Source organism: Ambystoma mexicanum, chromosome 11 (assembly GCF_040938575.1).
Source record: "Ambystoma mexicanum isolate Mex_15411 chromosome 11, UKY_AmexF1_1, whole genome shotgun sequence".
NCBI classification, from domain to species: domain Eukaryota; kingdom Metazoa; phylum Chordata; class Amphibia; order Caudata; family Ambystomatidae; genus Ambystoma; species Ambystoma mexicanum.
Window position 1 is genome coordinate 818,986,039 of NC_090934.1, and position 14,877 is coordinate 819,000,915.

General features: G+C 41.8%; 1 protein-coding gene across 1 annotated transcript in view; it reads right to left on the reverse strand.

Annotated features, from left to right (window-relative positions):
• PIK3C2A (phosphatidylinositol-4-phosphate 3-kinase catalytic subunit type 2 alpha) overlaps positions 1–14,877 on the reverse strand; it is a 2,027,647-nt gene that overhangs the window by 1,285,959 nt on the left and 726,811 nt on the right. The window contains exon 13 of the mRNA XM_069623772.1: positions 9,608–9,775. Within this exon, the coding sequence (XP_069479873.1) occupies positions 9,608–9,775 (168 nt within the window). The remainder of the gene's footprint in view (positions 1–9,607; positions 9,776–14,877) is intronic.

A 14,877-nucleotide genomic window follows, 5' to 3' on the forward strand; every position in this document is an offset into this window, starting at 1 on the left:
AGGTAATATGGGTTATTATGGTTAACGCTAAAAAGTCAAATCTTGCTGTTTTTGCTTTGTGCTAAAAAGTCACATTTTGCTGTTTTTGCTTTGTGCTAAAGAGTAAAATCTTGCTGCCCATTGCGAAATTCTCTGTATTTTGCTTGTATACGGTTTCTTCTTTGTAACTTGCCAGCCCAGTGACCTCACCACTCTCTTTGTCCAACACCTACCTGCCTTAGCCCGTTCCCCCCCCCCCCCCCCCCAAGTATCTCCATCCTCTCCTCGCTTCCACCCCAATGGCGCTTTCTGTTTCTCCTATCTTTTCCAACTGCTTCTCCATTGTCTATCCTTCCCTTCTCACCAAGCCTGGTAGGAAGAAGTTCAAAAAGGATATATTGGCCTCTAACCCTGCTCTTCCTATCGCCGACACCTACTCCAATGCTTCTACCAGACATACCCTCACCGACATCCTCTTTGTCGTTCCTTCGCCAGATCTATGGACTCCTCATATGGTCTCTGTGCTCTGCCCTACCTGCTCCTCTCCTTTGCCCTATATCCTCCTCTCCCATCAATGGTGGCAATCACTGGGAAGTTCTCATGGCTTCCTTCGACTCCTCTAAAGTCATCATTAATGTCTACGTAAATGGCACTGTCATGGTCCAAGGTCCTCATCTCCTGCTTTCCCCTCCTCTCCCCCCTTGGCTACCTTGCCCACTCTCTCCTCCTCCTCCTTCTCCTTCTCCTCCTCTGCCCCTCCTAGGGCCCTTTCTCCTCCACAGGGCGTACCTCTGATCTGTACCCCTCCCCAGAAGGTCTTTAAGGCTGGCAACCTTCTTCATATTGCCACTCTCAACTCTCGCTGTGCTGTCAAACACTCCTCTGACATCTGCCACCTCCTACCTCCTTGAAGAACTAGACCTTGATGTCTTTGGTCTTACTGAGACATGGTTCACGGCCAGCTCTGTCATGAGCTTTGACACTCTCCACCATGATGGCTACAAGATCCTCTCAGCACCCAGATCCTCCCCGTCCGGTGGGGGGAGGGAGGGTAGCCCTGATCTTTCCTGAGTGGATTCCTGCCTCTATCATTCCCACTCAGACCTACTCCTCTTTTGAATGCCTTGTCTGTAGGCTTTCTCTCTCGCCTACCCATTCTCTTACTGTGGTTACCATCTACTGGCCTCCTGGTCAAATCACCTCATTTCTCTCTGAGTGGGCAGAACACTCCTCCTCCCTCCTGGCCTCTACCACTCAACAACAACTCCTCGGTGAACTCAATATACATTTAGACTCTCCTTGCTCCTCCTCTGTACTCTTCCGTGACCTCTGCGACTCCCTCTCCCTGTCCATCCTCCCCTCTGGCCCAACTCACTCTGCAGGTCACACACTCAATGTCTTGATCTCCTCTGACCTCCCCCTCTCCAACCCTCTGACCACTCCTCTCTCCTGGAGTGATCACTCCCTCCTCTCCTCTCATCTCATCTCATCTCTTCCTCTCTTCCCCCCAAGCCAAGCCTACCCCAACACTGCCACCTACCTTCTCGGACATCCAGCCCATGAAGCGTGTGTCAGTTGAGGCTTTGCCGCCACTCCCCCCCCCACCTCTGGATGTCTCACATCCTGACACAGCCCTGTCTCTGCTCTACTCTTCAATTTCTGATATGCTTGATGCTCTTGCCCCTGTCATGAGGATCCGTTTGAAGTCCAAAGCCAAGTGCAATTTCTGGTATGACTCTGACCTAGCTACACTTAAACGTAAGTGTAGGGCAGCTGAGAGGAAATGGAGGTCTTCCTGTTCATCCTCTGACAAACAGGCCTGTCGCCTACTACAAAGGCAATACCAACTCTATGTCCTCACCAAGAAGAGAGTCTACATTCAAGCTCGTTTCTCTGCGGCATCCAACAACTCGGCCAAACTCTTTAAAATCTGCAAGGAGCTGGCCAACCCTGCTGCAGTCTCTACCCCTCCTGTTGCCTCCCAGGCTCTTTGCAATGCCCTTGCCTCTCACTTCATTTAAAAAACCCAGGACATCCTGTCCACCCTCTCCACTCACACCCCTCCTCTCCCCTCTCCATCTGTGCTTGCTGACCCTCCTTTAACCACCCCCCCCACCATCCTTCTCATCCTTTCATCTTTTCTCCCCCGACGAGGTCGCTAGACAAGTCCGATCTATGAAAGCCTTGTCAAAACAGGTTGATCCCTGTTCCTCTAAAACCATCAAGGACCACATTGACACCATCGCTCCGTCCCTTGCTGCTTTTTGCAACCACTCCTTTGCCTCAGGATCCTTCCCCTCTGAAGCACTCCTTTGTGTATCCTCTTCTCAAGAAACCGACAGCTGATCCTTCTTGTCCAGCTAACTATCGCCCAATTTCCATTACTCCCCGTCTGGGCAAACTCCTGGAAAAGTTGGCCATCTCTCAGCTTAACCTACATTCCAATTCTGTTGGCTGTCTCCATGACCACCAGTCTGGCTTCAGAGCTGCCAGAAGCACGGAAACTGCTCTCTTGAACATCCGTGAAGATCTGCTCTCCAACCTTGACTCTAACATTCCCTCTGTCCTCATCCTCCTCGATCTCTCTTCGGCCTTTGACGCGGTCAACCATACCATCCTGTTCAACCGTCTCCGTGAAAACCTGGGTAACACTGATCAGGCTCTGGCCTGGCTGACCTCTTTCCTCTCAGATCGACCCTCCCAGGTCCAACTTGGTTCCTTCCTTTCATCTATCTTCCTCTCTACCTGTGGTGTTCCCCAGGGTTCTAACCTCTTGCCCTGGCTTTTCAACCAATTCCTGGCAACTCTCGCCCACTGCATTGCCACTTTCTGCTCAAATTGCCAGTGCTACGCTGACGACACTCAACTCATTTTCAGGCTGCCCTCTGCCACCTCCACTCCCTCTCTCATCTCTGATTGCCTAACTGCCATTCAAGATTGGTGTGCCGCCAATGATCTTTGTCTGAATGCCAGCAAGACGGAGATCCTCCTCATCGGCCCACCTTCACCAACCTTTCCCCTCACTCTCTGGCGGGCATCCCTTGGCCCTCCTCCTACCCCCACCTGCGAGACTAAGTACCTCAGGGTTATCTTTGACTCTACCCTTTCCTTCTCCGCCCACATCTCTGAGGTCACTAAAAAGTCAAATTTCCTTCTGCACCTCCTCAGAGGTACTCTGCCTTTCCTCTCCTTCCCCCAGAATCTCATGGTATCCCAAGCTCTGGTTCTCTCTAGCTTGGACTATTGTAAAAGCCTCTTTCTAAATCTACCTGCCTCTACTCTCCGCCCTCTGCAACTAATCCAGAACAGGACTGCGAGACTTGTCCTTGGCCTCAAGCCCTGGGATCGTATCTCTCCAGCTCTGAAATCTCTCCATTGGCTCCCAGTGGATGCAAGGATTAAATTCAAAACCCTCTGCATTGTCCACAGGGCTTTCTGGGGCCCGGGTCCAAAATACCTTCAGCTATCCCTCCGCAAATACCTCCCCTTTCGAGCTCTTCGCTCTTCTACCTCCAACTCCCTCAGGGTCAGTCGTTTTTCAAAGAAATGAGCTGGGGTAGATCTCTGTCTTCGGCTGGGGCCTCCCTCTGGAACAGCCTCCTTGCCACTCTAAAACTTGAGGAGAACCATCTCTGGTTCTGGAAGCACCTCAAGACCTTCCTCTTTTCTTCTGCCTTCGCTCCCCCTCTCCCCTGTTGATCTGTTCTCTCTTGGCACGTGCACCTGGCCACCCTCTGCCCTCCAGGCCCAGGTACCTGCTCACCCTGCCACCCTCCCGCACTGCCTTCCGAGCCACCCCTTGCACTGGGGTCTGTATCTGTACCCATACAGCCCCCCCCTTTTTCTTCCTGCACTTATCAGACCTACCCCGTCTACTGCCTTAAACCTACCACTTGCAAACTGCTGGCTGCACTACCACTGTTTGTTTCCTTTATTATTTATTTAATTGTTATTTATCTGTTTCTCCTCTGCTTCGCACTTTCCACTTCTCCCCTTCCATGCACTTTACCCCTCCCCCTCTTCCATGCACTTGCGCATTCTCAATGTCACTGGGCCTAGTAAAATCGCTGTTTTGTTCTCCCCTGTTCCCCTCCCTTGCGTTGTCGCGCTCTGAAACACTTGTGTACGAGCGCAATAGAAATAAAATATCAATAACGTTGTGAGATATGAGAATTATTAGATTTAGTTATTAAATGTAGTTTTATATATATTTAGATGAGGCAATATTGTGGGTAACTGAATGTAATGTTATAAGTGGATTTAACCCTAAATGATAGGGAGACTAAGGAATTTAATATGGAATTACTTTAATGACAGGTGCAAACTTGCGTGGATGGGGTTGGAATGTCTTTTGTTCAGTGTAGTTTGGAATTTAGTGATACCTGGAGGGATTCCTCGGGTTTTCATTAGTTACTGTTTGCTCTCGGTTTCGTTGTTGTGTCTTGTGGATTTGTGTTGTGTGTATTCGTCTATGTGTTGTTTGTATGGGTTGGTTTTTGAATTTTTCTGCCACGTGCATTTGATGGTTCTTGATACAACGGGGTATAGTAGACTGTCGAGATGGGGATAAATAATCTGATGGTGGTAACGTGGAATGTGAGAGGTGTGAGATGCCTTAAGAAGAGTAGGAAAGTTATGGCACGACTGTGGAGGTCCAAGGCTGATATTGTTTTCTTACAAGAAACGCATTTACTTTATGAAACTAGACTGGCTAAATACATCTGAATATAACAAGGATCTATCAAACTGTTACTCTGCAAATTCAAGGGGTGTGAGTATTTTATTGAGGAAGGGATTGCTGTATAAAGTAGAAAAAGTAGTAATGGATGGAGAGGGTTGCATGATTTTTGCTAATATAACTTATGGAGGGAAAGTGATCACTTTGGGTTGTGTTTATGGTCCATGTGCACCTAGTTCAGGTTTCTTTGATGTTGTTTCGGAACTTTTGAAAGACATGCATGGTGAGATGATCATTTTATGGGGTGATTTCAATTGTGTTCGTGATTGCACACTTAATAGAGTCAGCTTGTGTAGGTATACTAACACGAAGGTATGTAGGGAGTTTAATGTTTTCCTTGAGAAATTTGAGTTGATTGATATTTGGAGAGAATTGCATCCGTATGACAAAGAATTTACATTTTTCTCCCCGGTGCTTGATTCTTTCTCCAGGTTGGATTATTTTTTAATTACTAAGACATTATTGGACAAAACGATAGATGTTAACATTAGGGAGAGGGACATTTCTGATCATGCACTGGTGGATATTTGTTTGCAGATGGATGCAATAACCTCGCCTTATAGGAAGTGGAGATTGAAAACGGTTATATTAGAAGAGAAAGAGGTAGTGATTGATCTGTTGTAACACATTAATACTTTTTTAACTTAATGAAGGTTCTGCTGGAAAAGGGGTTGTATGGGATAGCTTTAAGGCATCTATTAGGGGAACTATGATTAACTGGACTTTTTGTCTTCGGAAGAAATCTATGAAAGAAGTAAATGAATTGGAATTGAAGTTGTCAGAATTACAGCAGAAATATGCCCAGCATGGGAGAGTAAAGGACAGGTCTGATGAATCAAACTCGGGAAAAGCTGGCAAATGCAAATAATTTGATGGCGGAGCGGGGTCTTTTCTTTACGTAACAAAAATATTGGGAAACTGGTGAAAGAAGTGGTAGGTTGTTGGCGAATAGGTTAAGAGGTATACAGGGAGGGGCATTTGTTCAATGAATACGGGATACGAATGAACAGTTGATGTGGAAAAATATTGATATTTGTTCAGGTTTTAGAAATTATTACAAAAAAATTGTATACAGAGGAAGAATCCATAGCGAGACAAGATTTGGAAAATACTTTTGAAAATACACCTATTAATGTGTTGACATCAAATGATTCTGTTATGTTAGATGCAGATATTGGAGTTGGTGAGGTCCTACTGGCTATTTGGCAATTACAACTAGGGAAATCTCCAGGTTTGGATGGCTTACCCATTGAATTCTATAAGAAATTTGACACTTTTTTGGCTCCAGTGTGGTGCGAATTGTTTAACTCTTTTTTAAGGGGAGAGGGTCTATGTAGATCAATGCCTGAGGCTATGATTACTGTGATACCGAAAGAGGGAAGGGATAGCAAAGAATGTAAGAAATATAGACCAATTTTCTTGTTAAATGTGGATGTTAAACATTTTACTAAAATATTGGCAAATAGGTTAAGTAGTTGTATTGGGAGTATCATTCATGAGTCTCAAGTAGGATTCATGAAAGGTAGATCTGGGGATGATAACATAAGAACATTGATTGACATAATAAGCCTTTATAGTGATAAATGTGTTGATGCTGCCTTGGTCTTCATGGATGCTGAAAAAGCGTTTGACAGAGTGAATTGGAACTTTCTAGATTTTACTATGGGAAAAATGGGATTTGGAAATAGGTATAGAGGAGTGATTCGCTGTCTTCAGAGTTCTGCATTGGGGTGTGTTTGGGTTAATAATATGATGTCTGAATCTTTTGAACTCAGCAGAGGTACGCGACAGGGATGTCCTTTGACCCCTTTTTTATTTAACATTGCATTGGAACCCTTAGTAGCGTTGATAAGGCATGAACAGAGAATATGTTGTTTAAATTTTCGGACAAAGGAAGCGAAAGTACTTTCTTATGCAGATGATATGTAGTGGTACTCTCTAATCCTGAAAAGAGTAGCTTGGTTCTTAAGGAGGTACTTGCAAGTGTGGGCAGATAGTCAGGTTACAAAATGAACTGGGAAAAAACAGAGGTGTTCCCACTTTCAACTGCAGTTAGAAGAGGGGATTTTGTAGGATGGAACTACAGGTGGTCTGAAGTGTATGTGAAATATTTGGGGATTTTTCTGATCAAGGATATGCAGAAAACTGTTCAGTTTAATGTAAGTAAGTTGTTGGATACCCTTCGAAGAGATATCAGGAGGTGGTCAAGATTAGATTTAGGGATTTGGCCAAAACTGAATACCATCAAAATGTCACTTCTACCGAAGATTCTGTATGTCATGCAATCGATCCCTCTAAATTTTTCAAAATAATTGCTTAAAGATCTTGATTGGGTTTTTCAAGATTTTCTTTGGGGTGAGAAAAAGGCTCCTAAGATTCCAAAATACATTTTGCTACGGAGTACTAAGGAAGGAGGTTTTGGATATCCGGATCTGGGAAAGTATTACAGGGGTTTTATTTTGAAGAAAGCAGTTGTATATGCAAATGTACAGTTGAAGGAAGTACCGGTTTGGTTAACTATTGAAAGGGAGGCTTTGTTACCATTCCGTTTGGGGAATATTTTTTCAATGGGGAGATTGCCTAAAAGGTCTACTAAGTTGCCGACTATTAAGGTGACTAAGGACTTAATGTCATGGTGGATACTTCATTTTGATGGAAATGTTTTTATGAATCTTAATTTGTCAATTTGGTATAATTCTGCTTTACAAATGGGTAACAGACTTATACTGCCGAAGCTGGGTATCGAAAGGTATATTGTCATAAGGCGATTTATTGCGGGATGGGCATTGGTTGTCCTTTCAGGAGCTTCAGCAATGGTTTCATTTAAGTGGAAGAGAGAGGATTAGCTATAAGGAATTAGTGAATTTAGTGAACCAGGTATTCAATATTTTGTCTATACCTTTAGAGAAGGAGCCGGCGGGTTGGAACATGTTTAGCTTGTCTATATGTAATGTATCTACTTTTCTAAAACTTATGTAAGAGGGTAATCAAGTGATGGAGTCTTGGAACAGATTGAAAGGGAGATGGGAATTAAATTTATGTTGTGTGATGAATGAATCTCATTTCCAAGGAAACCATTTCAAGTTTTGTTATTAGCAAAAAGTGGGCGCCGTTTGAAGGCTCGCTTGTGTGGGGCTTGGATAGATAAGGTTATAGTGATAGCTGTAAAACAGATTTTGAATGTGTGGAAATCCAGGAAGAAACCAATAGTTGAAGAATGGATTAATGATGTGATTGTTTTATCTGAATATGAATTGGTTATGTTTCTAAAGCAGGATAAAGAGAAGAACTATAGGTCCCTATGGAAGTCCTTTGTTGATTTATATGGTAGTGGAGTGCATAGTGATGGTTGCGATGAATAAGTTGTTTAATGGATTGATAATGTTAATATATATATATATTTTTTTTTTTTCTTTTCTGTTGTAGTCTTTTGTCTTGTCCATTCGTCTGTGTGTTGTGGGAGCTACATCAATTTTTTACATTATATCTCTGCAGTTTTGACTAATTTGTGGTGTTATGTTAAAAGCTTACAGTTTGTATAACTGTATTAATTTCCTTGTATGTATAAGTTATTTGTATCTGTTATAATCAATAAAGAAAGATGTAAAAAAAAAAAACACTTGTGATATAGTTCAACACCCCTCCCCCAATGTTGGCCTATACCAAAGTGTACTGTGTTTAATAACTGCTTTAATCTTAAGTGTGGTTGGCGTCCCAACTTGATACCGATGTTGTTGTTTTGACTAACCTTGTAGTTTTCTGATTTTAGCTATTTGTTATAAGTACATTTTGATTGGTTCTTAATGGTGTGGAAAATCTACTGCTTGACAACCATTGGTTAAGTGATCTGTACTTCACACTAGTATCCTACCCCCTTGAGTCTACACCTTACTGCTCAGTCACTTTACTAGTGAGAGTTTGGTTCAACTGCAGATCCACTGGGGATGGTCTCTCAGAATTCTAAACCAATAATGATTCTGCAAACTCTCCTACAAACACCAATTTGTCTTTTCAAATAACTTAATTGAAGTGTATGTTGCTTTTTAGGTTCAATTGTCACTTGTAGATGAAAACCAGATGCACTCATACCAGTCAGGCTAAAGCTCAGCTGTGCCTGCAGCCCTGAAACAGACACTAAAGGTTGTCAATGTTTCACTGTGATTACTTGATTGTGGCAGTGCCTGACGTCTGGGTATCCTGAATCTCTCTGGCATGGTTAATCTTAAATTCCTCATGGAAACCTTGGGAAAACTGAATGGGGTTCAGTAGCTTGCTTCTGGACTTGTGTTGCACTCTAAGCTTTTTTAATATTTAGGGCATGTTAGTAATTGTTAATGACTGGATGTCTAAGAAATGGGAAAGAAGACTGATGGACTTGAAATTGAAAGCTCTGAGAAGCACAGGTGTGTAAAGGTTCCTGTATAGAAGGACAGTTAGGCAGCACGCCCCTCAGGTTATAAAAAGTGGGTGAAGCAACTAAGGGAAACCACACTACAAATTGGGTGGAAAAATAAACTAACCCTTAGCACAAGTTTGTGAGGTAACAAACTATTGCTTTTGAAGTGAATATATGGATTGAAAGGCAGTAAAATGGATTTTTCAAAATCAACCATGTAGGCAGATTCTGAAAATACCCTAATGTCTAGCCAAACTCCATCAAAGTGTTGTGACTCTGCAGTAATGCTTAGGCTTAGGAGTGTGTGTGGGTGGTGGAAGGTTCATTTAGGCACTCACAGGACGCTCAAAAGTCGATAATATGCATAAAAATATAGTTGTATCTATCACCTCATTTTGATATATGTATCATAAATGGTTATTGTCTTTCTATCGGACAATTATTATCACTTAGTTTTTCTCTTTATCAAAGGCATAATCCAACGAACGACTTACCGTCTATAATCAAAGAGAGGCAAGGAAACCTGGCCCAAGATCTCTGGTCCCCTTCTCTGCTTATTAGAGTCTGGAGAGCCACTACTATTCGGATTTAAGATGCCGTACAATGTGAAACGCAATATTGATTCTAGTGGCAACTGTGAAATCTGGACGGGAAAAATGATCCTGTGGATGAAGAAAACATTTAAATGATAAACCAAAAGACAAAATGAATAGACACAATTATAAGAAAAAAACATGGCTAATCCAAGGTCCTTGAATATGTCTAATGCCACAGCGTTAAGGATCGGTTTCCTTGAGTTTCCAAATTCCTATGATCACCTCTGGCTCGTTAAAAGTATAACATTTACTAAACAAATCTTATACTCATATTACCCAATCTACATTAATAAATCTAGACATCATGACTGAAGCAAGTATTAATTGGGAATTCTAGATTAAAATAACTTGGTTTAACTATGTAAAAAGGAGATAATCAATGGAAATGTTTCACATAGACATTATTACAAAAACTGGAGTGATGTTGTTTCAGCAGAGCAATACACAAAAATGTAGCCAGAACAATATTAGAATGTATACAGAAGTACTAAAAAAAGGTTACATTTATATTCAGAAATGGAAAGAAATCAGTTCAGAATGCGTGCAACTATTGGTTCCCTGGTATGCAGCCTGATTTTTAAGACTTTGAGATGTTTTTTTTTCTTAATACATCACTCTTGAACACGATTGGTTAAACCAACTTTCTCATGGGTAGCCATATTGGACAATCGTTTGGTTCCCCACACAATAACAAGCATAACCAACACTTCGGAACTGTTCTTGCACCGTATTTTATGATGGTTTGTGGGTTTTTGTTTTGCCCTTGCACATCATGCAGTGTTTTGTATACCACATGTAGCAGGGTTTGATGCTCAATAACATACAGTCAATGACACACATTTAGGATGTTTATAACCTTGTGTTCTATGTCCATTATGAGAAAATGCTCAAAATAGCCTCTTGCATATGTATCCACTTATGACGGTCCAATTCATAATTTCTGCCTTTTATCAGGTTCAGTTTCTGCTCAATCTGAACAGACTTTGAGCCCTTCTATCGGAAATGCCTTTGCAAGACCCAAATCATTTTGGACGATCATAAATATGCCACGAACATCTAATCTGTTAGAACGTATGAAGTATGGCCCACTGCAGCATATTGCCGAGCATCTTATAACTTGGATCCTGTTAAGGAGTATAGTGTTGTAATTGTGACAGGTATGGACAATCTTCAAAATTGCATCTTGTATGGAGCATCTCCGAATGGCGGGCAATTATGAGGACCTTATTTTGTTACACTTGTTGGTGGTCTTGAACCCACTTCATGAAAATTTTTATCTGGTGCTATTGTCAAACATGAATTCAATTCAAGTGCACAATAACTCTCACACTAAATTCATATTTATATACCACTCTGTGTGATGAATGACGACATGCCTTACTCCTCAAACAAAAACCAGATGGGTGTAAAATCAGACCTGGTGATGGATTTTGGGAGGATAACCTATTAAGGTGAACAGGAAAGACACTGAAGTCGAGCCAAACCCAACCAAGTTAAGGTAGCAGAGTGGAAAGGCTTAGAGTCAGGAGAGGTGTGAGAGTGGTCTAGGGTTACAATGAGTCCACAAAGAGCAACACAATAATTTCAGTTAGACAGGGAAGGACACAAATATACAATAATGTCTCAGACCTTTAACAAGCACACATGGCAAATGAAACCTCTAGGCAAATAATGGCCCACAATTACTATAAAATGCACATTACACATCAACCCTTCGGAGAAGATAGAAATAGCATTAATGTAAAACCAGTGTTAAGCATGTAAGTAGTCAGATGCATACAATACAGAAATTTAGAGCAACACAAACAGTTACCTAGCACTTAGTAAGACCAACCCTAAGATGATCTGGGGCCTTGCGCACAAATGTTATCAGCCTTGAAAGTTATGATTATCAGGAAGGATTACTATGTGATTGGATGATGATAATGGTTACGATTCAAACGCTCTCTCAATCCCACTACACTAGGATAGGCATAGGAGAAGATAAATGACCAAATCGCCACCAATCTAGGTTAAGAAAGAGAGATAGGGACAGGACCTTACACCTCTGCAACCCTATGGAGGACGGGAGATAGAAAGAGGAATGTTAACCCCTCCACCCCCCACTAATGTCTGCGGAGACGGCTGCCTAGGCCACGGATTCCATTGGGGACACAATTGTCTGTTTGGTCTGGTCGGGGGAGACCCATGGGACTCCGGTGTAGAGGTTACATTCATACGTGGGATTTCCGTTTCACTTGACCATGGTGCTTAAACCATGGTGCCAGGCACCTTCCAGCAGAACACCAAGGGGACGTAAAGAAGAAGAGTTATGCAGAGCAACCGACCAAGGACACCTCCAGGGAGCAAAGACAGATTGCCATGGAGTCACCCCAGTAGGGGACAACATGCAATCTTCAATGGATGAACAAAGGAGAATATCCTGCACGGCTTCCTATTCAGGGAAAAGGCAGAAAATGCAGAAGCAGGCGTCTTGTAGTGCAAGTTGTAAATGTACCCGAAAAGACTCAAAAGAAAAGGTTATAAGGATAGAAAGTAGCATCCTAACAACACTTTAAGGTGGTGTGTGCGGTTGTAAAGAAAATATAAGACATCCCTCAGTACTGATAGTTTTATGAACTGATCAGTTTCCCCATACGAATGAGGAAAAAAGACAAAGAAAGTAAAGAAGGCTTTACTTACCTCCAGAAAGTTAGGACAGAAGTCAAAACAAAGAAAAAAGAAATAGTGTCTCATATAACTCTATGTAAGGAAAGCAGCAAAAATAAAATCTTTCTTAACACCTGCCTAATTGGATGAAAATGTGGGCACAGTGGAACTGGCATTTGCAGTTTAGAGGGAAAAACTGGCACAAGCATCACTCTGAGATGAGAACAAGAGAAGGGCACTTGCATGCTAGCTTAAGGCAAGTACAAAAATAATTCATAATTTCAATAACCAGCAAGACAAATGTGTTGAGTGGGATCTACAAGCATATGGATGTTTAACAGCTGCTTATCCAGTTACGCTGGTTGTTAGGAAATATTATTTTTTGCTGCTTCACCTCCATAAACATCAATGGAACTTCTATGTGTTCCTAGTGTTCTGAACCTTTCCTTACTTTTGGGCGCAAGTGAAGCCTTTTTCCTTACCTTACTGACCTAGTTTCAGCTTTTTTTTTTTTTATTCACTCGCTTCACGGTGGCATACCTTTACACGGTTAAAGCCACTCCTAGATGCGCATCTCTTCCACAAGTGAGAATTCTGCATTACACTTACTGGTGCTGGTAGATGGGTGAGACTATCCTTCTACTTTTTAATAACAAAATTGTTTTGTCCTGTTTATTCGCTCCCTGGTTACAGTTGGATGACCTTTGAGGCATTCTATATCAATGCCGGGATTGTTGGTGAAGATATTCTCACTTGTGGAACTAACGCACATCTGCGAGTGGCTTTAACCGTGTAAAGGTACGTCACGACAGTAAAAAGGAGAATTGACTTATGTGATCTCCATGCTTTATTGATTATGGAATTCAATTTTAAAAGAAAATATATGTGGTTAGCTCTTTTTCGGTAGTGAGTAGGTCATTATGTGTTTTATGTTTTTTTGCAGCGGGGTGCAGTTTGCTAATGTGAAACCGTTTTTTTCAATTAAGAAGTCCTATTAAATAGGAGTGGAAATTAATTGTTCCTGTGATGTGGTGTTACCATGCACAAGTAGCAGGTACCTGTGTTGAATGTGTATTGTGTGTTTTTGCGCACAATGACCAGAAGAGATTCAATAATGTTTTTCTCTGGAGTATGTAAATGAATTAGTTTTGGTGTGGAGTAGCAGTGACTGTTTCTGTTCTTTTTTTACAGTCACGATATATGTTTGGGACACATTGATAGAAGGTTTCTTCTCCTGTCGTCACTTAATGCAATGACTGACGACTACCTGACAGTACAAGAATCAGATGCTTTATTAAAGTTCTTCAGTGGACAGCCCTGGATGAATGTCCAACCAATGTGGTGCTAGGGATAGAAACCTGTTGGGCCGACAATTGTGACCACACAAATTGGACTGTTGTGGTACATGGAATGGTTTTAGGTATGTGTAATTGTGTTTGTGTATAATTATCAAATGTGAGGTGATTTTTGTATTGTATTGTCAATTTTCTGTGGGTGCTTTGATTTTATACAACTGTTTTAGATTTATGTCTAATGTACATCAATTTGTAATAAAAATTAAATCTATGTTTACATACATGCTAATAGGTCTATTTTTTCAAGACCTTGCTTATAGGGTTTGAATGAGAATCAGTCACTATTTTGAATTTTACACTGTTTTTTGCCTCTTTCCTTTGCATATACATTCTTTCGACCCCAGGCATTAGAGTAAGGTGACCGGTTTTATGGTTTAACCTATGGGGCCAAAATTACCTGTTTTTATTAGTACAGAATACAATTGAACCAGCCTTTAGAAATCATGGATCTTTGCAAAAACATGTGTGCGTTTCTCATTTATTTATTAATGGTATGTGCTTTTTTTGATGCTGCACTCTAGTGAAAGCTATTTTATTTGTTTTCCAGTAAAGTTGCTACTACCCTTGGGAGCACTTCCAAGCTAGAAGAATACAGCATTTATAAACAATTGCTGAGAAGTCTACTGCCATCACCTCTTAGCAAAATGTATAACCATTCCTACCTTAACCCACACGGCTCCCCTCCTTTTAGATCTCTCTTGCTATTGTTTCTCCCCACACCAGCTGTCGCTCATAGCAGCGGGATCACAGGCTAAATCACAGATATCTTGAAGGCTTGAAAGATGGGAAGCGTTGTAAAAGAAGCTATTAAAAATACCACACTGGAAATTACTTAATTGTGCCAGGACATCTGTCCAGCAACAAACCTTTGCCGCAGTACGAGCACTTCTAGCCGCCAGACCATGGTGACACTGGAACAATCCTCCTTCACTCCTGTGAGATGTCCTGGAGGATCTGCACCACAGAAGTCTGCATCTTTTCTTCATTTGGGATCCTCTTCTGAAAGCAGACTGGGTCCATTTGCTGAGCTACGTGACAAATATCTGACCCGAAAAGTGGCCTCTGCCCCAGGGACTTCCTCATCCAAGATTGTATCCCCAGCAGATTCTTGAAGACCTGCAGTGTCATCTGGTAGAATCAGAGTCAGGGGGGTATGTTTTTGAC